General features: G+C 43.6%; 2 protein-coding genes across 2 annotated transcripts in view; both read right to left on the reverse strand.

The window, feature by feature from the left end:
- LOC121934352 (SREBF chaperone) overlaps window positions 1-1,202 on the reverse strand; it is a 69,827-nt gene extending 68,625 nt beyond the window's left edge. Inside the window, exon 1 of the mRNA XM_042474760.1 lies at window positions 1,171-1,202. The gene's annotated coding sequence lies outside the window, so the exon portion shown is untranslated. The remainder of the gene's footprint in view (window positions 1-1,170) is intronic.
- Window positions 1,203-3,810: 2,608 nt separating this feature from the next.
- ELP6 (elongator acetyltransferase complex subunit 6) lies at window positions 3,811-14,112 on the reverse strand. Its single transcript, XM_042474784.1, has 7 exons — window positions 13,958-14,112; window positions 12,721-12,799; window positions 11,165-11,235; window positions 9,598-9,725; window positions 8,557-8,761; window positions 5,195-5,341; window positions 3,811-4,222 (listed from the first exon to the last, which is right to left on the reverse strand). The coding sequence occupies exons 1-7, from the start codon at window positions 14,009-14,011 to the stop codon at window positions 4,094-4,096; spliced, it is 813 nt and encodes a 270-aa protein (XP_042330718.1). The 5' UTR covers window positions 14,012-14,112; the 3' UTR covers window positions 3,811-4,093.
- Between the last annotated feature and the right edge of the window lie 10,138 nt (window positions 14,113-24,250).

Raw genomic sequence — 24,250 nt, forward strand, 5'->3', positions numbered from 1 at the left:
GATAATTGATAATTTAATTGTACAGTTGTCCCTCCCTATTGGCTAGGGTTAGGGGCACAAGACCCCCGTGACTATGGAAGAACCGCAAAGAACAAAACACCGTTTTTACCTGAGAGGACACCTCTCTAGGAATCTCTAGGTCCTCCAGGGCAACTCTGTGGTCAATGTCCAACATACAATGGCCATAGAATGGCCCTGGAGTTGCTACAAATGGTCTTTCAGTGCAACCTTTAGTTAAAGTTGACCAGAGAGTTGAACTGGAGGACTTCCTAGACAGTCCTAGAGAGAACATATTAAGGAAATCCGTGAATAATCAAAGCCGTAAATATGGAGGGATGACTGCATTTTATTATTACTGATGGGAGGGTTAGCGAAGGGTTATAAGGCTATAATATTTACTTAATATATTTTATATATGTCTAATAATAATAATAATAATAATAATAATAATAATAATAATAATAATTCATATATTTATTATATATTAATATATTAAACATTATATATATATATATATATATATATATATGAGATACCTTATTGATATTGTATTTTTGAGCCTGTTTTAACGTAAGCCGCTTCGATCCTTTGGAGGAGTGGGATATAAATAATTGTTTAATATTATTATTATTATTATTGTTATTGAAAGATGGTTGTAAGAGGTTTTTAAGGTGACTTAAAACACCTTTAATACAAAACATAGGAGAGGAAAAAGCCCCATATTATTGTGGAACATGGAAGAATATACCCTTGTTGTGTTGTGACTTTATACACATGGAACCGCAATAGCAAGAAATTATGGCACTAGCTAAGTGAATGGAATTAAATCGATAGCCATCGCGGGGCTTCTTCGGTGGGGCTTATTCTTGCCTTGGGAGAGGGGCTTCTTACAAGGAGTCAGGTGTCAAAGAGCCCCAAATTAAGTTAGGCCTCCATCGGTGAACCGCCGGACTACAACTCCCATCAGCCCCTGTCTCGGGGAGAGCGCGGGATGATGGGAGCTGTAGTCCGCCTCCTCAGCTCCTCTTTCCCAATTTCGGGGGAGCCCCGTTTATCCCCGCAGGAGGAGGACGCGGGGCGCCCCTCCTTCTCCTCTCCGCTGAGGGGGAATCACAGCAAATAACAATCAATGAGCGACGAACAGTAAACAATCACAAACAGGCGCCTCACCTGAAGGAAGGAAGGAAGGAAGGAAGGAAGGCGCTGCTGCTGCTTCCTCCTCCGCCTCACGCGTCTCCCTCGCCGCTTTGCGCCTCAAGTCCAAGCAACCGCGGAACGTCCCTTCGAGGCTTCCGTCGCTCTCGAAGCTCCGCCCCTTCCAACTTCCCTCTTAACCGCGCATGCGCAAGAGCTAAGCCGGCCGACACGCACGCGCAGTCAATTTCTGTTAAGCCACGCCCCCTTCTCCTCCTCCCGACTGCTGCTCTAGATGCTCCCGCTGGGTCCTAGCACCCGACTGAAGCTTGTGCGCATGCTCCAAGGAGAATTCTGGCTTTAACTGTGGTCCAATGCACACTGCAGAAGTACTAATCCAGTTTGACATCCCTTTAACTGCTCTGGCTCGATGCTAGAGAAGCTGTCAGAGAGCTCTGGTGCCACAATAAACTACAGTTCCCAGGATTCCCTAGCACTGAGCAAGGGCAGGTTAAAGCAGCTTCAAACTAGATTATGCCTGCAGTGTGTTTTGGAGCTATGCAATCTTGCAATCATCCTGGGAATGCTGTGCCTACTTATATAGGGTCATATAGTGATACCTTTATTGGACCAACCAAAACGCACAAAATATTGGGGCAACCAAAATGCACAAAATACGTGTTGCAACTTTCGAAGCTCCACCGGCTTCTTCTTCATCAGTCAAAGGTGTTTTTAAAAACTGAAGATGTTGGTCCTAGGGCTCCATTTTGGTGTCTTTGTTCTCATTTCAGATGCTATGGAAAGGTATTTCTCATTCCTCCTTCTGGCCACAGGGCAACTGAGAAATTCTCAAAGTCCAGGAACTTTAACATCCATTTGCAACACAAAAAGATACTTCCTTTGCAATCCCTCTCATCAATATCAGAATCAATATCAATATCAATCAGAGTGAGGACTGCAGTCAAGGGAACTAAGGTCCAAAACACACGGCAGAAATGATCCAGTTTGAGACCGCTTTAACTGCCCTGGCTCACTGCTAGGGAGTTCTGGGAACTGTAGTTCTGTGAAACATTGTCTTCTCTATCAGAGATCTTTGGTGCCACAATGAACTACAATTCCCAGGAAATGAGCCAGGGCAGTTAAAGCGCTCTCAAACTGGATTATTTCTGCAGTGTGTTTGGGACCTAAGAATGGGAAGGGCAGCTGTGAGAGAAATGGAAAATGTCCCAAAGCGTAAAGACATACAACTAAGCACAAAAAGTCAGAACCATACAAGTAATGGTGTTCACCATTGTCATGCAATTGGTAGAATTAATAGAACGGATAAAAAGAAACTCATCTGAGAAGGGGTGCTGGAGAAGAGGGTACCGTGGGCAGCCAAAAACACCTGTGGTGCTCCCCAACAATTTGGGGAGGTGTAGCCTGGATTCATAAAGTTGAAAGGGCGCATAAGAGCCATTGAGTCCAATCCCTTGCCATGCAGGAATATACAATAAAGTACTTCTGGAAGGTGACCGTCCAATCTCTGTTTAAAAGCCTCCAAGAATGAGAGTCCATCGCTCTCCAAGGAGATGCCTCTCACTGTCAAAAAAGCTCTTGATCGTCAAGAAATTCTTCCTAAAAGTGTAATCTCTTTTTTTACAGCTTGAATCCACTGATTTGTGTCCTGTTCACAGGAATAGCAGAAAAGAAGCTCTTTCCCTCTTCTGCTTGGAGATGAACTTTTCCCAAGCTCTCTCCCAAAGACAGCGCATGCAGGGCTGAAACGCTCTTAGTTTTCCAAAGCCAAGAAGGGAGAGCGAGAGGCTCCTCTCTCTTTCCTTTCTTATTGTGGAATTAAGCTGCAAACTGTCCCCTTTCGCTTGGGCCAAGTCCCTTTGAACTCAGCTTGAACTCTTTCCTGGGACACTTGCCTACGCTCAGGCTACAAGCCAGCTGTTCTAATATTCATAGATTCGGGTAACGTTTCTTTGCTGAGAGTGGCGCCAGGCTGCTTATGTCTTCTGAGTACAAGTCTGAAAACTTTAAACTATGCTGTCTGGCTTCCTTCTCTTCTGAATTTTTTTCCATTTTGCTTTTGTTGCCTGCATTAGCTTCTAAACCACTGGAAGCTAATACAGCTAATATACATTTTTCAGAGGCATTGTGCAGAACATACAAGAAAACAAGTCTTCCCAATGGTTTGGAAACTAATGAACATCTAGCCTCTATTTAAAAACCTCCACCATTTTCCAAGGCAGCATCTTCCACTGTCAAACAACTCTTATTGTCAGGAAGTTCTTCTTAATTTGGGGGTGAAATCCCTTTTCCTGTACCACTATAACTCCCATGACTGCATCCTATGGAATACTGGGAGGTGTACTCTGCTGTGATAATTAGGATTCTCTATTGTTCTATTATCTGCTCGCAAAGAATTTTAAGCAGAGATGTTTAAGCATCTGCAACTCACATGCAGTCACTTAGAGCAGTAGCCCTACATTTTCCAGAAAGGATTTTAAAGTCCATCCCCAAACTACAAATCCTAGAACTCCACAGAATGAAGCCATGGTAGTTAAAATGGGATCAAACTGCCATAGTACTGTAGTGTGGATTTAGGCCCTTCCCCATTGTCAGAATGGCCTGTTTCCACCACATCATCAGCACCAGACCACAACACCACAGGAAGGTAGTCAAAGCTTTGAACACTAACTGCTTTTATTGAACTTTCCTAACCCTTCCAGAATCAGGGCCAATTTTCTCCTTCCTTACCTAGGTCATCCGCGCAGGGGCTCAGACCACATCATTTCACAGGGCTTGATTCCAAACCAAAGAGGAAACCAGGCCCAGGGCAGACATAACACCACTCTTCTTGTGCCATCCCTAGGAAAGCCCATTTCATCATAATGGCTGCCCTTCTGTCTCAGGATGCTGTGAGCATTTTCTAAGAAGAAGCATTCCTATTACATCACCCTCCCAAAAGTCACAGCACAGCTGCCGACATCCCTCTGGCAAAAAACAAGACGTTCTTGTCCTGGATCTTGTACTGGTAAACGCAAGAGAGATCACGCTCAGCTCTTGTCTCCCATGAACTCCGCTGGATGATTGTTAACTGCAGAAAGAACAGAAGTTGGGTGAGAATTATATTCAGTTACACCTATTGCAAATCTTTGCTTAAACAGAAGTATCTCTCTCTCTCTCTCTCTATCGTATATCCAGCTTCTCCATTATATCGGGATGAGCAATTGGCAGAGAAACAATTTACTTCTGACTCTCTTATAGCCATACATATCCATTAGCACTCCCAAACACCTCTATCTTGGGCTGTGTACAACCCAAAATGGCAACCTAAAGTGGGGTATGAGGGCATTGTTTGCTCCCAAATATTAATTTTGTATCCCCAATGAACTCTTCAGTTCCCAAATTTCCAGAATGTCAGTATTTTAAAAGTTCAGTTGACCAATTTAGAAATACAGTTCAAGAATCTAAAGAAATATTGGATCTCATATTAAGAGAAAGATGAGATATAAATCAAAGTCAGAAAGAGGACAAGTAAAGTTTTTGTGTGTTTTTTTCAGGCTATGTGACCATGTTCTAGAAGAGTTTATTCCTGATGTTTCGCCAGCATCTGTGGCTGGCATCTTCAGAGAATGCTGGCATGGAAGAGAGTTGGTGTGTACACACACACACAGAGTGTGAATATAGTGTATACACACCCAACAATCTTCCATGCCAGCATTCTCTGTAGATTCCAGCCACAGATATTAGCGAAACGTCAAGAATAAACTCTTCTAGAACATGGACACATAGCTCGAAAAACCCACAAAAAACTATGGATGCTGGCCATGACTTCACACAGGACAGCCAAAGTTAACAAGGCAGTGTAGACACAGGAAATGTAAGAGTTCTGGGGGTGAAGGAAGGGGAAAAAATTATCAGGGGGATTTTTATTTGGGGAGGCAATGCCCCTCATTTCACCCCTGCAGAATCTCCAGACCGGATGGTCCCTCAGCCACTGACGCAAAGACCTGCAGAAGACGTCAGGTCTCAAAGGAGAATGATTGAGGGAGACAGAGGGACTCACCTCCCCATGAACGTCCTTACAGTAGCCAGTGGCCAGCCCCTGTGCCCACAGGATCCGGTTGCTCTGGTGGCGTAGGGACTTGGCAAGCAGTTCGTTCTCCTCATCTTCAGAGTCATCACTGCTGTGGACCAACACCACCAAGTTCCCCTGAGGCAGAAAAGATAACAGGGAGCAACCTGACGCCACTTCAAGACAGAGCAGGAGTTATTAGCAAGGTGCTTTCCTTCCCTAACAATGGCTCCATCCACACTGGAGAAATAACCTGGTCTGGAACCACTTTTCAGCATCCTGGCTCAAGGCTATGGAATTCTGGGAGTTGGCGTTTGTTGTGGGCCCAGAGCGGAGCAGATCTCCAAAGAAGGAGATTCCACTACACTCCGAGGGAGTGCTTTCCACTGTTGAACAGCCCTTACTGTCAGGAAGTTCCTCCTAATGTTGAGCTGGAATCTCTTTTCCTGGAGCTTGCATCCATTGCTCCGGGTCCGATTCTCTGGAGCAGCAGAAAACAAGCTTGCTCCCTCCTCACTATGACAAGTATTTAAACAGGGCTATCATATCACCTCTTAGCCTTCTCTTCTCCAGGTTAAATATCCCCAGCTCCCTATACTTCTTTTAAATATTTTATTCATAATTCTGAAAGAAAACTCCTTGCGAACTATTTTTTCAATTTTTCTAGGGAAAAAAATTGGCATCTAAAAAACAAATCTCCCTAAATTTTTCCTTTTTGTCCCATGAGTTTTCACATCTCTGCTCTGATCGGCTACAACTCCCATATGTTACAATGCCAGAGGCAGGCTATGAATAAGATGTGAGAGTGAACCCTCCATATTCACTGAGTATTTGAAAGGAGGAAATACTAGATGGTCAACAATTAAGTGGTTTCTGTCTCCCTGGGCAAAAGGGTTTTGGTTTATGGTTTCGGGCGTGCATGTAACGTTTTTATGATACGCTTTGAGAATATTTAGCATACTGTTGTGCTGTGCTTTCTTTTTACTATGTGATATATTATTTTATTGTGTTGCTGGAGTACTTTGTGCTGTGTTTTCTTTTTGTTGGCACTATATTGCACTAGTGTTACTACTGGAAGCTGTACTACTGTTCTATGTCTGAACAATATATTATCTAGGTATTTGTATTTCTTCTTACATAAATCATTGCAACGTACAGACTTTATAGAATCATAAAATCACAGGGTTGGAACATAAGGACTATATAGTCCAAAACCCTGACATGCAGGAATCCACAATCAAAGCACTCCCAACAGATGACCATCCAACCTCTGTTATGAAATCTCCAAAAAAGGAGGCTCTCCCTCCCTAGTCCACTGCCAAACAGCTATTAATGTCAAGAACAAATTCTTGATGTTTAGGTGGAATCTTTTCTTGCAAATTGGATCCACTGGTTTCCCTCCTACTCTCTGGAGCAGCAGAAAACAAGCTGATTTCATCTCCTACGTGACATTTCTTCAGGTATTTGAACAAGACTGTCATATCACCTCTCAAAAACCCACTGATTTTTGAGAGAAGATATGATAGTCATGTTCAAATACCTGAAGACATGTCATGTAGGAGATGAAATCAACTTGTGTCATGGTCTGAGTGTTGGACTAGGGTTCGAATCTCCACTCACCCATGGGAACAAACTAGGTAACCCTGGGCATATCACACCTCTCTCAGCCTCAGAGAAAGGCAAAGACAAACCTCCTCAGAATAAATATTTTGATGGACCAGCACAGTGTAGTGGTTTAAGTGTTGGACTAGGACTTGGGCCAGGAATTAAATCCCCACTCAGCCATGGAAACCAAATGAGTGACCTCAGGCAAGCTGCACTCTCTCAGACACAGAGGAAGGTGATGACAAACTGGCTCTAAAGAAATCTTGCCAAGAGAACTCTGAGCGGATCACCACAAACCAGAGGCAGCTTGAAAGTACACAAAAATAGCAACAAGTCCCAACTCTAGTCTAAGGGCCGAAGTTCACAGCCTGGCTGCCTTATTTGGCCCGTGCGTTTTGGGCCTAAGTCATTTCTAGTAGGGCTTGGTTTCAGAACTTTTATCATCTTGGTAATCTTGGCCGCCCTCCTACAGACACATTTCAACTTGTCAATATCCTTCTTGAACTGTGGTGTCCAGAACTGGACGCAAGATTCCAGGTGAGGTTATTTTACATTATACAGTAGGCCCTTGGTATCCACATAAGTTTGGTTTCAGGAGCCCCGCCTTGTGGATACCAAATTCTGTAGATGCTCAAGTCCCATTAAAAACAGTGGCATAGTAAAATGGTCCCTTACATGAAAATGGCAAAATCAAGGTTTGTAAGTCAAAGGCTTTCATGGCCGGCATCCATAGTTTTTTGTGGGTTTTTCAGGCTATGTGGCCATGTTCTAGATGAGTTTATTCCTGTGTCTTGGAACAGTTTCTCCCCATAGAGATGCCAGCCACAGATGCTGACGAAACGTCAGGAATAAACTCTTCTAGAACATGGCCACATAGCCCTAAAAACCCACAAAAAACTATAAGTATCAAGGTTTGCTTTTTGGAATTTATATATTTTAAAAATATTTTCAAGCTGTGGATTCTTGAATCCATGGATAAAGAATCCACTGATAGAGAGAGCTGACTGTATTTTGTGCTGACTAGCATTTTGTTTTGGGCAAATACTGTTGCATGAATAGCTGCAAAGACATAGCTGTGTTGGTCTGGAAAATCAGTATGCAAAAGAATCTTGTAGCACTTTTGAGACTAACTGAAAGAAATCAGTTGGTAGCATAAGCTTCCATAGACTTGAGCCTACTTCCTCAGATGCATGGTCACAAGTTGTATAATGCTGCTATCCTAATCAGGACTGTGCAAGGAATGGTAAAAATTGTGTGACAGGTGACAACAAGGCGTTGCTTTCCACTGCACCAACAGTTGCACAATGGTGCAATGAAGTATAACTATGCTGGCATAAAAGCAAGTGATGAAACTGCTGAACAGGGCATCAGATCAACAATTTAAAACCAGCAAGAGGCAGGAAGCCTGAAGAAAAATCAGAACAAGCCAACTGGAAATGGACTGCCAGGGTTATACAGAGAAGAACCAAACAAAGGAAACTGAACTGCACATATGTCACCCATCATCCTGTCTTAGAGATATGACACCAGTGCAAGCAAATTGCCAACAGGAAGGCTCATTCCTTTGGTCAGTGCCCAGCCAACTTCGCATCCTTGAATAGCTAGGCTAAAGCATCAACCATTCAACAGGAGCTGCAAATTAACCCTTCTTATGTCATTTAACAGCCATTAACATTTGGCCACAATGCGGACAAGGATTCTAGAGCCCATGTGCCTGGTGGCAAGGGGCTGACAGCCACTGCAGATACCTTCAGCTGAGAGTTGACTCCGACTCTGCAATAATGGATGAAATCAAGGATGTCCGTCAGGCTCACTCCCAGGCTGAGCAAGACCCCAAGGTTGTCCACAATGAGCACAGGAGGCTTCCATGAGACTCCAGTCCCATCCTTAGCACCAGGGCTCAAGGCTTTCTGGACATATTCATATAGGTCTTTCAGGTTTGAGCCATCTCCACTGCAAGGGAAGAAATAACAATGATTACCATGTGAAGGTGAAAGCATTTGGAAAATACGTGACAGCAGCCATTTCTTCTGGTCATGGTTCCAACCATATGTGGCCTGTACTGGTTTGAGCAACTCAGCAATTGGATAATTCTAATTTTAGTGCTCAGTCCTATCTCTTTACTCTTTAGGATCTTGTCTAGTTCTTTCGTAGACCCATTCCTAGTCTTATGATTTCCTAACTGCAGGTTTATCTTAGAGTAGCCATAAGTCAGAAATGACTTGAAGGCACACAACAACAATAACAGTTGAATTATATTTAAGTAATAATTTTTCATATGTTTTACTTGCCTTTCAATTAACTGTTTTTAGTTCTATTTTTTAAAGCCACATTGGTTCCCAGTATTGGGAAAACAAAACATGAGACTAATAATAATACCAACACCAACATTACATTACATTACCCCTTCAAAAATATGTAACACAATAACTATGAATGCAATTATCACTTGTCTTATGCCCCAGAAGTTTAGATGCTGGAGATGTTTAGATTCCAGGTGTATACATGGCATGTCAGATGCTGAACAAGATTAGATGTGAGCAAGTAGGATGGCAAAAGTAGATTCACGCATTTGTTCAACCAATACCCTTACATTTCCTTATGGAATTCTGAGATTTGTAGTTTGGGGAGGGATTTAGAATTCTCTGCTGGAGACCTGTGAACTACAGCACTAGAGTTCTCTCACAGAGGATTCCAAGTCCACTTTCACAAAATTTTGGAACCATCCTATTAAAATGGTATCAAACAGCTATGACTAAACACTGCATATGTACTCTAAGACTGGTTACCTGATGAATTGGAATGGATCAACCTCATCCAAAGCCTGCCCTTCACCAAACAAGATGTTGTTTGAGGACTTCAGCCCTTCTAAGAACACAAGCTGGCCTCTTTCTTTGGCTGCAGTCAGACTTACTCCCTTGGAAAAGGAGAAAAGGTCAGATGGAATTCCTGCATTTTGCAAAGAATGCTGATCTCTACAGGGGTGCTTAGAAGTTGGGTTTACCACTGGCATCTTTGGCTTTTTCATTTGTATTTGCCACTGTCAGTAATAGGAGAGGGTGAACACAAATTTGACAAACTAGTTCTGGCATCCAATGATTAATGTTTCAGGCCATCTTTCACCAACCTAGGACCCTCCAGATGTGTTGGACAACTGACATACCACACCACCAGTTTTCCAGATGATGTCAGGCATGTGACCATGTCCCTGATATCATCAGATTTCTGGACAAGTGGGTAGAAACTTGGGAAAAGGAATCCTGGTTATCTCTGATCACAGACTGGAGATAATAGTGAGGTTTAACTTCTATGCACATGAGAATCACTGCTTTGATGAGCAACCAGAGACAGCAGGGACCCCTGTGCCAGCTGGAGGGTGGATGACTGGGAGCCTAGACTTCCAACAAGCCAAATGAAGCTTGCAGGCCAGATGTTCTCTTGCTCTACACAACCCTGGGTCAGATGGGCCTACAGTTTGTCCCTAAAGATGGCAGTTTCTTATGTGGCCTTTGAAGTTTAAAGAGTCCAATTCTGAAAACAGGCAAAGAGGTTGGAAAATAGGAGGAAAGCTTGGAAAGGTTACTCTGTGAAAAGGACAACTCTCTGGCCATGTTGCTGGGTGGATTCTGGGAGTTGTTTCACCCAACTTTTCCAAGCTCTGCGTCTGACAGAGCTTGGAAGTATACACCACCTCCACACAGCCAACAAACCTTACCAAATAACTGCATTTGGTTTTAACTGGTATCATAAACTGCTTTGCGCAATGCTGGGAGAAAGACAGAATATAAATTAAATAAATACCACTTTTATTTAGCTTTCCAGCAACTACAGGACATCCCACACAAAAGGAAATCCGTATGAGAAGGATATGTAAGAATATCTAAGACCAGACTCTTCCCACACAAACATGTTCCCATGCTAAGGCTATAACTGGTGTCCAACCTGTTGCTGCAACTGCCTTCGGAGACAAGATGAGAGAAGTGGTTACCAAAGACCAAAAAGTGTGATGGAGAGGTTTTTGTTCATACAGCTTGAGTCTCCCTTCTCCGAAATACTTGGGACCAGAAGTGTTTTGGATTTTGTCAGATTTTGGAATATTTGCATAATGAGATCTTGGAGATGGGACCCAAGTCTAAACATGAAATTTGTTTATTTTTCATATACTTTATATACATAGCCGGAAAGTAATTTAATATGCAATATTTTAAATATTATTTTAATAAATGTGTGCACTTTTAACCATCAAAAGGCAAAGGTGTTAGTGTCTCAGCTACCCATGCAGACAATGTTGGATTTTGGAGTATTTTGGATAAGGAAAGACGCAACAGTATATAAAATAAAATCCATGTGGCTTACCAGTTTTTGGGCCACGAGGCTGTAGTGACTGAAGGACTGCACAATAGCCACGAAACAGACTTTACAACCAGCTAAGAAGGAGGAAAGATACCCATTTCAGTATAACTGTGTACTGCATTCATCAAGACACATGTTACAAAGTGCAGAACCAGTCAGGAGCAAAATATTGAGTTGCAAAGACTTTCTAAGAAACTGGAGGCACTGGGCCTTTCAAACTGGAGTGCAGAATCTATTTCCCCACAATACCTGCCTTTAACAGCAATGTGAAAGTTGGTTTCCCATTGATATAGAAATAATTACCGTATGCAGGGGGAAGAAGGGTGATACTGGAGTTACAGTTTTATATCTCACCTGCTTGTGATGTTATAGAACAGGGATGGGTAAAGTACAGACTGTAAGCCATGCAGGCTCCTCTAGGGTGAACATTGAAATTTTGTTTTGCCCCAAATGGCCTCTAAGGAACATTGGGGGGGGGGGCATTTTTTGCCCTATTTCTATCTCCTCGGCCATTTTAGGCCCAGGCCAGAACAGACCTTCTTTTAAACTGAAAATGAACAAGAAGCAACTCCACACATCACCTCACGTTGTTTTAAAAAAGGCTTCTCCTGGGAATAAAATAGCCCAGAAAGATTTTTAAAACTGCACAAATGTATTTAGGGACTTTTGGGGCCAAACTCTGGATATTTTTTGCAGGGGTGTATTGCTCTCCAATATGTCTTGAGAGGCTAATGCAGCCCTATGCCCTCCACCGGTTGCCCATCCTGGCATAGAGAGTCTAAGGCTGTATTTGCTCTGCAGAAATAATCCATTTTGACACCAGTTTATCTGCCAGGGCTCAATGTTATGGAATCACAGGAACTATAGTCTTGTGAGACATTTAACTGTCTCCGTGGGAGAGCTCTGGTGCCATAACAAAATACAATTCCCAGAATTCCACAGCGTTGGGTCACAGCAGTTAAAGTGGTTTCAAACTGGATTATTTTTGCAGTGAGGATGCAGCCTAAGCAAAGGGTTCGGACACCAATGCCCCGCAGAGAAGCAGAGAATGACAGGAACAAAAGAGGTAGAATAAGGCAGCAACATTTCAAATAACTATTTTTTAAAAGTAAAAATACTGTATATACTCCTGTATAAGTCTAGAAATTTTAGTCAAACAATTGACCCAAAAAAACTGGGTTGACTGATCCACGGGTAAATGTAAGTACTGTACTTTAACTTTCTCTCTCTCTCTCTCTATATATATATATATATATATAGGAGCCATCCCCTTTCTCTGAATAAAAGGCAAGGGCTCAGTCCATCCTGGGAGCACCAAAAAGAAGCACGGATCCCCTCTACTTTCTCATCCATCAGCCTTTAGGATGAGCACAAACAGTTACGCCTTCCAAAATTTTCTAAGTTCCTTTGCATCATCTTTTACATCCTTCATTACATGTCTCTATCCAAATCCATAATTTTGAGCCCAAAACCTGCCCTTGACTTATACATGAGGTTGACTTATAGTCAAGTGTATACAGTACTGTAAACAAATCAAACAGAGTGGTTTCCCTGCAAACCTTTCAAATAAAAGGAGAGGAAGTGATGCACCAGGAAGCTGGCATCGGTCTTGGCAGCACAAAGCAAGGTCAGCTTGCCCTGGAAAAGAAAGACGGGGAGACATTAAAATGCCAGTCGGTGGGCAATGGCAGCCCCATGATGCGCTGGATTCTTGCAAAGGCCTCCTTTTGTTCCTAACATCTAATGTAGGGCTTGCTATCAGGCTGATGGTCTGACTTTGCCTAAAAGGCAATGCAGAGCTTGGACGTTTTCCTTTTTGGGGACTCCAGCTCCCAGCGACTTTAGCTAAAAAGGCCATTGGAGACTCTGGGAGTCATACTCTAAACATCATCATCATCATTATTATTATTAAGCTTTATTTATATAGCGCTGTAAATTTACACAGCGCTGTACATACAATCAATTAAAATAGGCAAAATAAACCTGCCAATGGCGTACATTCTACAAAATAATTAAATATAACACATATTAGTACATGTCAGCATTCAATAAAATGAGGCAGACAACAAACTGAAGCATTCCGTCACAAAATGAAGCTCCGGATTAACGTCTTATATCTTTAGTATATCTGATCACCTGCGCAGCTGCCTTGTTTGTTTTGTCTTGTTGTGTGTTGTGTGTGTGTGGAATGTACTTCAACACTGTGTTTTAGTATTTTATATGGTTAAATAATTACAATTATAATTATTCGTCTCCCAAATTGGGGACTCAAAGCTGCTTAGTCTAAACAAAGCACACTACACTTTAGACACTTGCAAAAGTAACAGCAGTATATAAAGAGCATATAAGTAAATAACAAATATGCAAATAAATAAATAAATAAAGTGGTATATAAATACTATATAAGTGAATTAAATAAATAAAGATATAAGAGAAAATAATATGAGGATTGCTGATTCAAGAAGAGAAGAATGTATTGGGCTATTTTTATATGGAAATTATGTGTTAACACTATAAAATATACACTGTATAAATGCTACTGAAGGGCAGCTGAGCCTAAGGCCCCATGGAAAGCGATGGCGCCAGAGAAAGAAACGAGGGTACTGTAATGATAAGAATAACTGTGCATTGTGGCACCAGCCTACAACTCCCAGCATGCCTTGCTCCCCTAGCCGGGCGCGCGCTGCATCTTGGGAGTGGGCTTGCGGCCTACTCCTCCTGCCTCTCAACTTTTCCCCCTCGGAGCCGGAGGAGAAGGTGGGGACCGAGCCAGCCAGCCCCGGGGGTGCCCCTCACCTGCTCCGGCTTCTCCACCGTCACCCCAAGCAGCTCATTCAGCCCCACAAACATCCTCCGGGCCCTACGGTGTCCACCGAGGGATTAAAAGGCTCCGCTTTGGAGGATACGCGAGCGAGGAATTGGGGGCGGCGGCGTGCTAGCGTAGTACGCATGCGCTCTTTCTGTCCCTGAGTCGGATCTCACGCCTCTGCTTTGCTTGAGTCGCTCGCCCCCTGCCGGCCGCTTGGAAGCGATGCGGGCGGGCGCCGAAAACACAATCTGTGTGTGCGGGCGGGCGGGCCTTTGTGCAAGGCCAAGGAGAGATTTCCAGAGATGCTCAAAAGGGGATAGCTAAGGAGTCTCTCTCTCCTTAAGGACCATGAGGATTAGAGAAGGTGGTTCCAAAGGAAAGGTGCAAAACAGAATAAAAACAGCTTTATTTTTGCACCATTCTTTTTGAATCACCCTATCTATCTACACAAATATGTATGTGCGTGTCTGTGTATATATATATATGTGTGTGTGTGTATATATATATATATAAACTTCTTTTGCACAAAGCATCCAGCGGTGTCTGTGTTGGCCATATAGCAAATCCAAACACATCCAAAATCCATGAAACAGTGATATCTTTATGGGGCCGCCAACCAAAATGCACAAAATCCACGTTGCAAGCTTTTGAAATTCCACTGGCTTCTTCTCCATCAGGCAAAGGGATTAAAAACCATACAGGAAGCGCATATATATGTGTGTGTGTGTGTGTATATATATATATATATGAGACAATGTTAGTTTGACCTTTGCAGTGTGTTTAATGTGCACTTTGTCTGGCCCCATAAAGGTATCCCTGTCTTGTGGGTTTGGGGTGATGCTGCTGCTGTTCTTCGCCTCGCATTCCAGCAGGGGGCAGCAGAAGCCAGCCATGTCTCCAGGATCTGGAAACCTGGAGGAACCCAGCAGAGGATGATGATGGGTGACTCAGCTACTGGCTGAGGAGCCTCAGTCACTGAGGACCAGGACTAGGGTCTGTGAGATGGAGTAGGTCCTGTATCCTTCTCCCATGAGATACAAATGAAGGGAGTCTAAATACCAGATCCCCATCTGATCATGGGCACAAAGCAGGGTCAGCCCTGGTTAGGGCTTGGATGGGAGACTGCCAAGGAGCACCAAATAGAGCCTCTATTTAAATTATAATTGTACTTTTTATTGGGGTTTTTTTGTGGCCATGTTCTAGAAGAGTTGATTCCGAATAATAGTAATAATATTGATAAAGGTCGGGAATCAACTCTTCCAGAGCCTGGCCACATAGCCCTAAAACCCACAAAAAACGAGGGATGCCGGCCACAAAAGCCTCCGACTCACAATTATAAACGCGTCACGCCTCAGCTAAAATATAAAATAAAAATATAAAATAAAATGGTAAATTTCTGAAGGGACAAATTATATATATAAAAAATTCTACATTGGTTCCCATTTTGGGAGAAATGGAGGATATCAGTGAAATAAATAGACAAACAAATACATAAATAGAGGAGCCAAGAGTGTTGTCTGGAGCTGAGCAGAGGCTGCATTGAAGACCAGACAGCTTTTGAATTGTGCATTTTAAAATGTGGAATGTTTTAATATGCGTATGCATGACCTTTTAAACTGACGTGTCTTTTAACTGGTGTTATTCTCCGCCTCGATCCATGAGGGTAAGAAATAAATTATTATTATTATTATTATTATTAATTTCAGAAGAAGAGCCTGGCAAAACCACCTCTGAGGCTTCCTTGCCTAAGAAAACCCTACAGAATTCATGGGGTCTCAATGATCCAAGATCTGACCCCATACTTTTTGTAGGCTTTTCTTAGGCAAGGAAGACTCAGAGGTGGTTTTGCCAGGTCCTTCCTCTGAAATAATCAATGATAATTTATTTATTGGTCCTTTTTCCCCAAATGCTGCAGGCTGGAATATCCAGAGCATGAGGGAAAAGGGTGCCTTTTTGGACTGCCAATCCTTTTAGTTGGGGGATTCTGGGATTGGCAGTCCAAAAAGAAGAACCTTTCCCAAGGACTGCCAAGGGATCCCAGGTTCTGTAGGCTCTATTTTGGAGGAAGGAATTGGTGGAACCGCCTCTGAGGCTTCCTTGCCTAAGAAAACCCTACAAAACCCATGGGTTCTCCATAAGTCTGAAGGCACATGTATACATATGATCTGACCTTCGTCCCCTTCCCCCAAATGCTACAAGCTGGAATTTCCAAAGCATGGGGATAGGGCTGCCTTTTTGGAGTGTCACTCCCAGAATGCCCTAACCAGCTCTGCTTCCACATCTGAACTTGCGCCCTTTTCTCCAAATGCTGCAAGCTGGACCTTTCAGAGCATGAAGAAAAGGTGCCTTTTTGGATTGCCACTCCCAGAATCCCCCAGCCACCTCCGCTTCCATATCTGAGCATGGTAATTTTTCTCCAAATAATGCAGGCTGGAATTTCCAGAGCATGTGTAAAAGTGCCTTTTTGGAGTGTCACTCCCAGAATCCTCCAGGCTGGGAGATTCTGGGAGAGACAGTCCAAAAAAGAGTAACATTTCCCAAGCCTAGAAGGACTGCCAAGGAATAGCAGGCTTTATTTAAGAGGAAAGAACATACAAAACTGCCTCTTGACTACTCCTTGCCTAAGAAACCCCCTTGAAATTCATGTGGTTGCCATTAGTCCGACAGGCAACGTAAGGGATATATGTACAGATGCACACACACACGCATGCACAGTTGTGGCACCAGATTCCTTGGCAACAGGCGCATCATGGCCTGGCTACCCTGATAGGCGCATGGAAGCAGCTGCGGCCTGATTGGCGTTCTCCGTTTCCAGCTAATTCAGATTTTTTTCTATCCATGCTTGGAGACTGAAAGACCAGAGTTGCTATGGGGAAAAGAGAAGGAAGGGGCCTGGTTTTGCAATGCCCACCCAAGCGGGCATTGCAAAACCAGGCCCAACCCTCTTGGCGCATGAATGAGCATAGCAGAAAGAGACACAATGCAGCCGCAAAGAAAGAACTGCCTTGAGCCCCTGTACTGGGAAGAAGGCAAGATAATAATAATAATAACAACAACAACAACAGGTTGTTTGGAGCTGGATGGTTTTGCCTGCTGCTTTCCCTCTGCCTGATCTTGTAAAGAAATGCAACCACTGACAAAGGGCATCATCGATAAGACCCTGTCTGTAGACTGATGCCATTTTAAAGCTCATCTTCTCCATGTCTTATTTTGCTGCCAGGACAGGAGGACCAGAGGTCCTCCTTTTCCAGGACACGTCCTACGTTTCACCCTCCTGTCCAGGAGGAATTTGCAGAAAATGCCCTCCAGCTTGAGCATGACTTTAGAAGCATGAATTTGTATTTATAGTTCTAGAAGATGGCCACAGAGCCTGAAAAACCACAAAAAACTTTGGATGCCAGCCATGAAAGCCTTCGACTCTACAATTTGTATTTATATTAGTGTGTTTAGCTTTTGTAAAGTCCTTCCCCCCTTCCCCTTGAATGTCCTGCGTTTTGCAGTGCCTTGTCCTCCTTTGTGGTTATGACATCTAGTCATCCTGTTGGCAATGACCTTGTAAAACTATGAATCCCAGGATCCCATAGGCTGGAGCTATATAGTGCTTAAAGTGGCATCGAACTGCATCATTTCTCCAGTGTGGCGATGCATTCCTAATCCAACTCACTCAGCAATGCACATCATGGAATCATAAAATGAGAATCATTAGAGATTATGCATAACTATTTAGCAGTGCCTCCAGTGTATCCCTTGCGTCCCTGAGATTGCAAAAACAGTCCCTGCGCATGACTCCTCATTGCACAAAGGGACAAAAATTGGACATATTGGCAGATACGCCACTGGCTACGCAGTGGCAATATTCAGTAGAAGGGATGTGTAGAGCCACTCCTGTGTGGGGTAGATTTACATTTTGTTGTTTACATTCTGTTCTTATTGTGTGCTTTGGAGTCATTTCCAATTTATGTCAACCCTCAAGCAAACCTAACATAGGGTTTACTTCTTCAGCAGGGGTTTGCCATTGCCATCCTCTGAGGCTGAGAGAGTGTGACTCACCCAGGGTCACCCAACGGGTTTCATGGTTTGCTAGGGATTTTAACCCTGGTCTCCAGAGTTGTAGTAGTAATAATAATAATAATAATAATACATCACTCTATTGCCACATTAGAGTCGTAGTTATTGTATGCCTTGGAGTCATTTCTGACTTATGGCAGCCCTATAGCAAACGTATCTTGGCCAGATTTTTTCAGAAGGAGTTTGCCATTGCCATTTTCTGAGGCTGAGAGTGTGTGGCTTGCTCAGCATTATCGAATAGGTTTCACAGCTCAGCGCAGATTCGAACCCTGGTCTAGTCCAACACTCACACCAGGACAATACACAGGCAATAATGCAGGGTCTTGAATTCCTCCTTTCCGTCCCTCTGAGGTCTTGGAAGGCAGGGAGAGCAACTAACCCTTTGACCCCCTTTTGTTCCAATGCAATCTGCCCTCCTTTCCCTTTGTCTCTTGGACTGGGAACTCTTCCCTTCTTGTTTGGAGCCAGCCAGGGAAAAGAAAAGGCCCTTGTGTCCAGAGGCGGAGGGCTTTGATCCTGCAATGCTGTCTCTGAGAAAGAAAGAAGAAAGAAAGAAAGAAAGAAAGAAAGAGGAGTGCAGCAAAAGAGAGAGAGCTGGATCTTGCTTATGCGCCAACTCCTTCTGCTCTTCCACCCCTTTTCTCCATCCTCCAACCATTGGCATCTCATGAAATAACCCCAAAACAAGACCTAAGCCTTCCTTTTCCCCGGCCAACTAACCAAGCATTGAAATTTAATAGCCCCGTCGATTCAGAGCGTTAATAAACCAGCTTGGGGCAATGTGGCCTGGCAATGCCAAGGGGCAAGGCAAGTCATCCAAGGCAGAGAGGGGAACCATTTGGGGGAATGTGCTTTGGATGCAGAGGGATTTTTGCTCTGAAACCAAGGTGGCCAGCTATGCATCATGCGCCATCTTCCCATCGTCATGCTGTGGATATGGTGAGGAACTGGCTCACATCACAGCACTAATGTTGTCCTTCCATCTACTGCCTTTTCCCAAGCCCTGGGATTCATAGTGCCACCGCTCCAGCTTTCTCTTCTCCGGCCAAACCATGTGTAATGAATAATAAGAAGCCTTCTTCTCATTTCTTGGCTGCAACCACTGTTTCTGATCAATGCTTGATCCTAGGTACCCAAATTCTTTATTTCAATTTCCTCCTTGTTTTGCTCTAGTGCCACAACTAACTACAGTTCCCAGAATTCCATAGTATTGAGCCAGGGCAGTTAAATTGGTGTCAAACTAGATTATTTCTGAAGTGCAGATGAGGCGTCAGTTTGCATCAAATGAAGTAAGCTGAGGACAAAGGGGGGAATGGGAGGAAGATTCAATGGGTTGATTGATTTTGCAACTACTTGCAACCCGTGAGGCAAGTCATTGCAAAACCAGTGAATCAAATCTTCTATCAATTTTACTTTTTTTAAAAATTGATAGAAGATTCTATTACTTGGTTTGGCAACTACTTACTTGACTGATTGCAAGGAGCTGCAAAACCAATCAATCGAATCTTCTATCAATTTTATTTTTTAAAAAAACCATGCGCCCGTAAGTCACACCACAAACACAAAGTGAGGAGGGATGGTAAACACCCCTCTGCCATTAGGCCCTTCCTTCCTGAATGATGCAATTCAGATCCATTGTTCCCAATTGTTGAACATGTGTCGAAATTGATGCTTTTCAAAACAACCGCTAGGGAACTAGTGCCTGGAAAAACTGGGTGCTCAGCAATGGCTCCTTTTCATCCTGGAGAGAAGTGACCAGTGGGGTGTCCAGTGGGGCTCTGTCCTGGGACCAGGGCTATTCAACATCTTCATCCATGACTTGGAGGACAGAATAGGAGATATACTTATCAAATTTGCAGATGACACCAAACTAGGAGGAATAGCTAATACTCCAGAGGACAGGATCAAAATTCAAAATGATCTGAATAGACTAGAAAGATGGGCCAAAGCTAACAAAATGAAATTCAACACAGAGAAATGTAAGGCGCAGATATAGGATTATGGGGGACATCTGGCTGAATGAGAGACTTCTACATGTGAAAGGGATCTAGGAGTCCAAGTAGATCACAAGTTGAACATGAGTCAACAGTGCGATGCGGCTGCTAACAAGGTCAATGTGATTTTAGGCTGCATCAATGGAAGTATTGTATCTAGATTAAGGGAAGTAATAGTACCACTCTATTCTGCTCTGGTCAGGCCCCACCTGGAATAATCCTGTGTCCAGTTCTGGGACAATTAAAAAAACAGGTTGAGAAACTGGAGCATGCCAAAAGGAGGGTGACCAAAATGGATCTGGAAACCATAAAGTCCTATGAGGAGAGACTTAGGGAGCTGGGGATGTTTAGCCTGGAGAAGAGAAGGTTAAGAGGTGATATGATGATAGCCCTGTTTAAATATTTGAAGGGATGCCATATTGAGGAGGGAGCAAGCTTGTTTTCTGCTTCTCCAGAGAATAAAAAGGACACAGAACAATAGATGCAAGCTCCAAGAGAAGAGGTAAACATTAGGAGGAACTTATTGACAGTAAGAACTGTTCGACTGTGGAAGATGCTGCTTTGGAGAGTGATGGGGCCTCCTTCTTTTGGAGGTCTTTAAACAGAAGCTGGATGGCCATCTGTCAGGGTGCTTTGACTGTGAGTTAGAATCATAGAATCATAGAGTTGGAAGAGACCGCAAAGGCCATCCAGTCCAACCCCATTCTGCCATGCAGGAAATCCAATCAAAGCATCCCCAATAGATGGCCATCTAGCCTCTGCTTAAAGACCTCCAAGGAGGGAGATTCCACTACACTTTGTTCCACTGTCGAACAGCCCTTACTGTCAGGAAGTTCTTCCTAATGTTGAGGCGGAATCTCTTTTCCATTGCTCCGGGTCCTAGTCTCTGGAGCAGCAGAAAACAAGCTTGCTCCCTCCTCAATATTACATCCCTTCAAGTATTTAAACAGGGCTATCATATCACCTCTTAACCTTCTTTTCTCCAGGCTAAACATCCCCAGCTCCCTAAGTCGTTCCTCAGGTGAAAGGTTTCCAGACCTTTCACCATTTTAGTCACCCTCCTCTGGACACATGGCTCCAGTTTCTCAATGTCCTTTTTGAATTGTGGCGCCCAGAACTGGACACAGTATTCCAGGTGGGGCCTGACCAAAGCAGAATATAGTGGCACTATTACTTCCCTTGATCTAGACATTATACTTCTATTGATGCAGCCTAAAATCGCATTGGCCTTGTTAGCTGCCGCATCGCACTGTTGACTCATGTTCAACTTATGGTCTACTTGGACTCCTAGATCCCTTTCACATGTTGTCTCATTCAGCCAGGTGTTCCCTATAATTCTATATCTGTGCATTTCATTTTTCTGCCCTAAGTGATACTGTCCTCTGGAGTACAGTATTAGCTACTCCTCCTACTTTGGTGTTATCTGCAAATTTGATAAGTATGCTCCCAATTCTGTCATCCAGGTCATTGATAAAGATGTTGAATGGCCCTGGGCCCAGGACAGAGCCCTGTGAGACCGCACTGGTCACTTCCCTCCAGGATGAAAAGGTGCCATTGTTTAGCACCCTTTGGGTTCGGCCGGTCAACCAGTTACAGATCCACATTGCCTTGCCTAGCTCACATTTTACAAGCTTGTTTGCAAGAATGTCATGGGGAACTTTGTCAAAGGCCTTACTGAAATCAAGATAGATTATATCCACAGCATTTCCTTCATCTAACAAGCTGGTAACTTTATCAAAGAATGAAGGGAGTTGGACTGGATCAGGGCCCTTGGAGCATATTCTGTGAATCTATGCTAGTTTGCATTGTTTAGGAAAGGACAGCATTCTCCTGCTTTGGACTCAAGGGAAGAAAGCATTGGTTGGTTTGCCTTTTGGTGCTGCTTCAGTGGCTTGTGCTGCTGCCCCATGGATGCTCTGTGTGGGGCCTTGGCTATGGAGCCACAAGGAGAAAAGGTCCCCCAAGGTCTTGGCTCTGAGACATTCATTGCACTGGCTGAGCTCAGATGGAAAAGATTGCAAACCATGCAGAGAAGGGTTTGGATTCGAGTGCTGCAGGAGGGTCAGCTTCATAAAATACAGGCCAACCACCTTTGAGCCCCTCCTTGTTAGTAAAATAATTTGCAGCGCCACCTTCTACAAACAGAAGTGAAGGATGTGGTCACTATGTTTTCGTGTGTGTGTGTGTGTGTGTGTGTGTGTGTGTGTGTGTGCATGTGCCTGTATGGGAGTGTTCAGCAAAACTTTAAAATGCAGACCCTCCGTATAAATGAGCAAAATCAAGGCTTGCTATTTGGAATTTATTTATTTTTAAAATATTTTCAAGCTGTAGTTGTTTGAATCCGTGGATAAAAAAAATCCATGGAGACAGAGGGCTGACTGCCTGTTTTGGGGATAGGGCTCAGCAACTTGGGTCGTGCTTTTAAAGTTCAGACCGAAATCCAGAGCAAATCCAGTGACCTGAATTGTCACTGATGGAGGTTTCCCAGTGCTTTTAACACATGCTTCAAATGTGTCCCAGTTTCACCAGTCGCTCCAGAAACTCAAGGGCATCAAACTGGGTCAGCTGCCTCCTACTTATATAGTATGTCAGGGACTTCTTGTTGTTGTTGTTATTTTGGAAGAAGGCAGGGTAACTGGCGGGCAGCTTCATCTTTAGCCTCCAACCCATTTCCATTTTCAGCCTTTGGCCCAGTAACCAAGGCTGGATTTCCAGAAGCCACAAGCTGCCGCCGCCAGACGCTCCAGAGGAGCAACCGAGAAAAAATATATGGGTCAAGCCATCTGTAGACGCCACAAAAGGGCAAAATGCCCCTTCTCTCCCCTGGAAGGCCCCCAGAAGGCATGGGGAGCAACCGTTGAAGCGGCTGCCTCTTTCCCCCATTCACTGCTCCCAGGAGGAGGCAACAATGATGGATGGATGGATGGATGGATGGATGGAGGCAAAGGGGGAAAAGCGCCTTTTGGGGCATCCCCACCCCAGGCCTGCTTCTTAGACAAACACAACCAGAAGCCGGGAGAAAGAGAGAAGGAGGCTTTTTGTCAGGAGCCTGTTCTGGAGTCACTCAGCCCGGAAGATTCCCTAAAACCTGGCCAAAAAAGAGCCACAAAGAAGGGTTTTTCCTCCTCTCCAGCACACAGAGTTTAGCTGCTGTGGCTATTTAACGTATGGCTGCATTCTGCAGTGTCCCTATGAGATGGGCAATAGGAGGACTTTGTCCCCTTCCAAATAGAAATCCATCTTCCCCCCCAGGGAAATTTATCCAAATTTCTAGCTTAGCGTTAACTTTAAAAGTTCAGTTAACCACTCAGAAATCACAGTCCAGGCATCCAGGAGGGTTTCACTAACACCAGTCCAAAACAATGGAGAGAAAACAGCAAAGGGTCCCAACGCTATGTCTCCCAAAGTGCATGTACTAAAAACTAATGAAGATACCAGAAAACCTTTATGTATCAAAATATATTGTTATGTGTTAACACCAACATCTAATGACAGACAGTGAAATATTAACTCGCCATACATACATATAGCTACCGATGACACTGCAAATGAAAAGTCCAAATCTTCCAAAGTTCTGCAGCAGACTAAATAAAGCAGCAGCTAAAGGCAGGAGAAAAACCCTCTTCTCAAAGAGTGAATGCAGTTCTGTGGAATCTTTGTCATCAGAAATGACTATAAAGCAATTTATTAATCCATGGCAGTCAATGAGAGGCAATACCTCAAATAAACGGCAATAATTCAAAATAAAGAGTAAGGGCTGAAACTGTGCGAAGGAACTGTCCAAAGTCCTGATCCCAGCATTACTTTTAACCATCATTTTGCTATACACAGAAAACTATAGACAACTATATGGAAGAAGGGTCCTAGCTGAGCGCCTTCCCTGGAAATGTAGGTTTCTCAAAGATATAGGTCCAAAACACACTGCAGAAATAATCCAGTTTGAGTCTGCTTTAACTTCCCAGGCTCAGTGCTAGGGAATCCTGGGAATTGTAGTTTCTGGTGGCACCAGAGCTCTCTTGACAGAGAAGGCAAAATTTCTCACGAAACTAGTTTCCGGAATTCCCTGGCATTGGACCAGGGCAGTTAAAGCGGTCTCAAACTGGATTATTTCTGGAGTGTGCTTTGGACCATAGCTGTCTGTGTTAGTCTGGAAAATCAGTATGCAAAGGGATATCTTGGTTCACAAAGGAGATCTGTTCCTGGCCATGAGTTCCTTAA

This window comes from Sceloporus undulatus, chromosome 6 (genome assembly GCF_019175285.1).
Source record: "Sceloporus undulatus isolate JIND9_A2432 ecotype Alabama chromosome 6, SceUnd_v1.1, whole genome shotgun sequence".
Classification (NCBI taxonomy): domain Eukaryota; kingdom Metazoa; phylum Chordata; class Lepidosauria; order Squamata; family Phrynosomatidae; genus Sceloporus; species Sceloporus undulatus.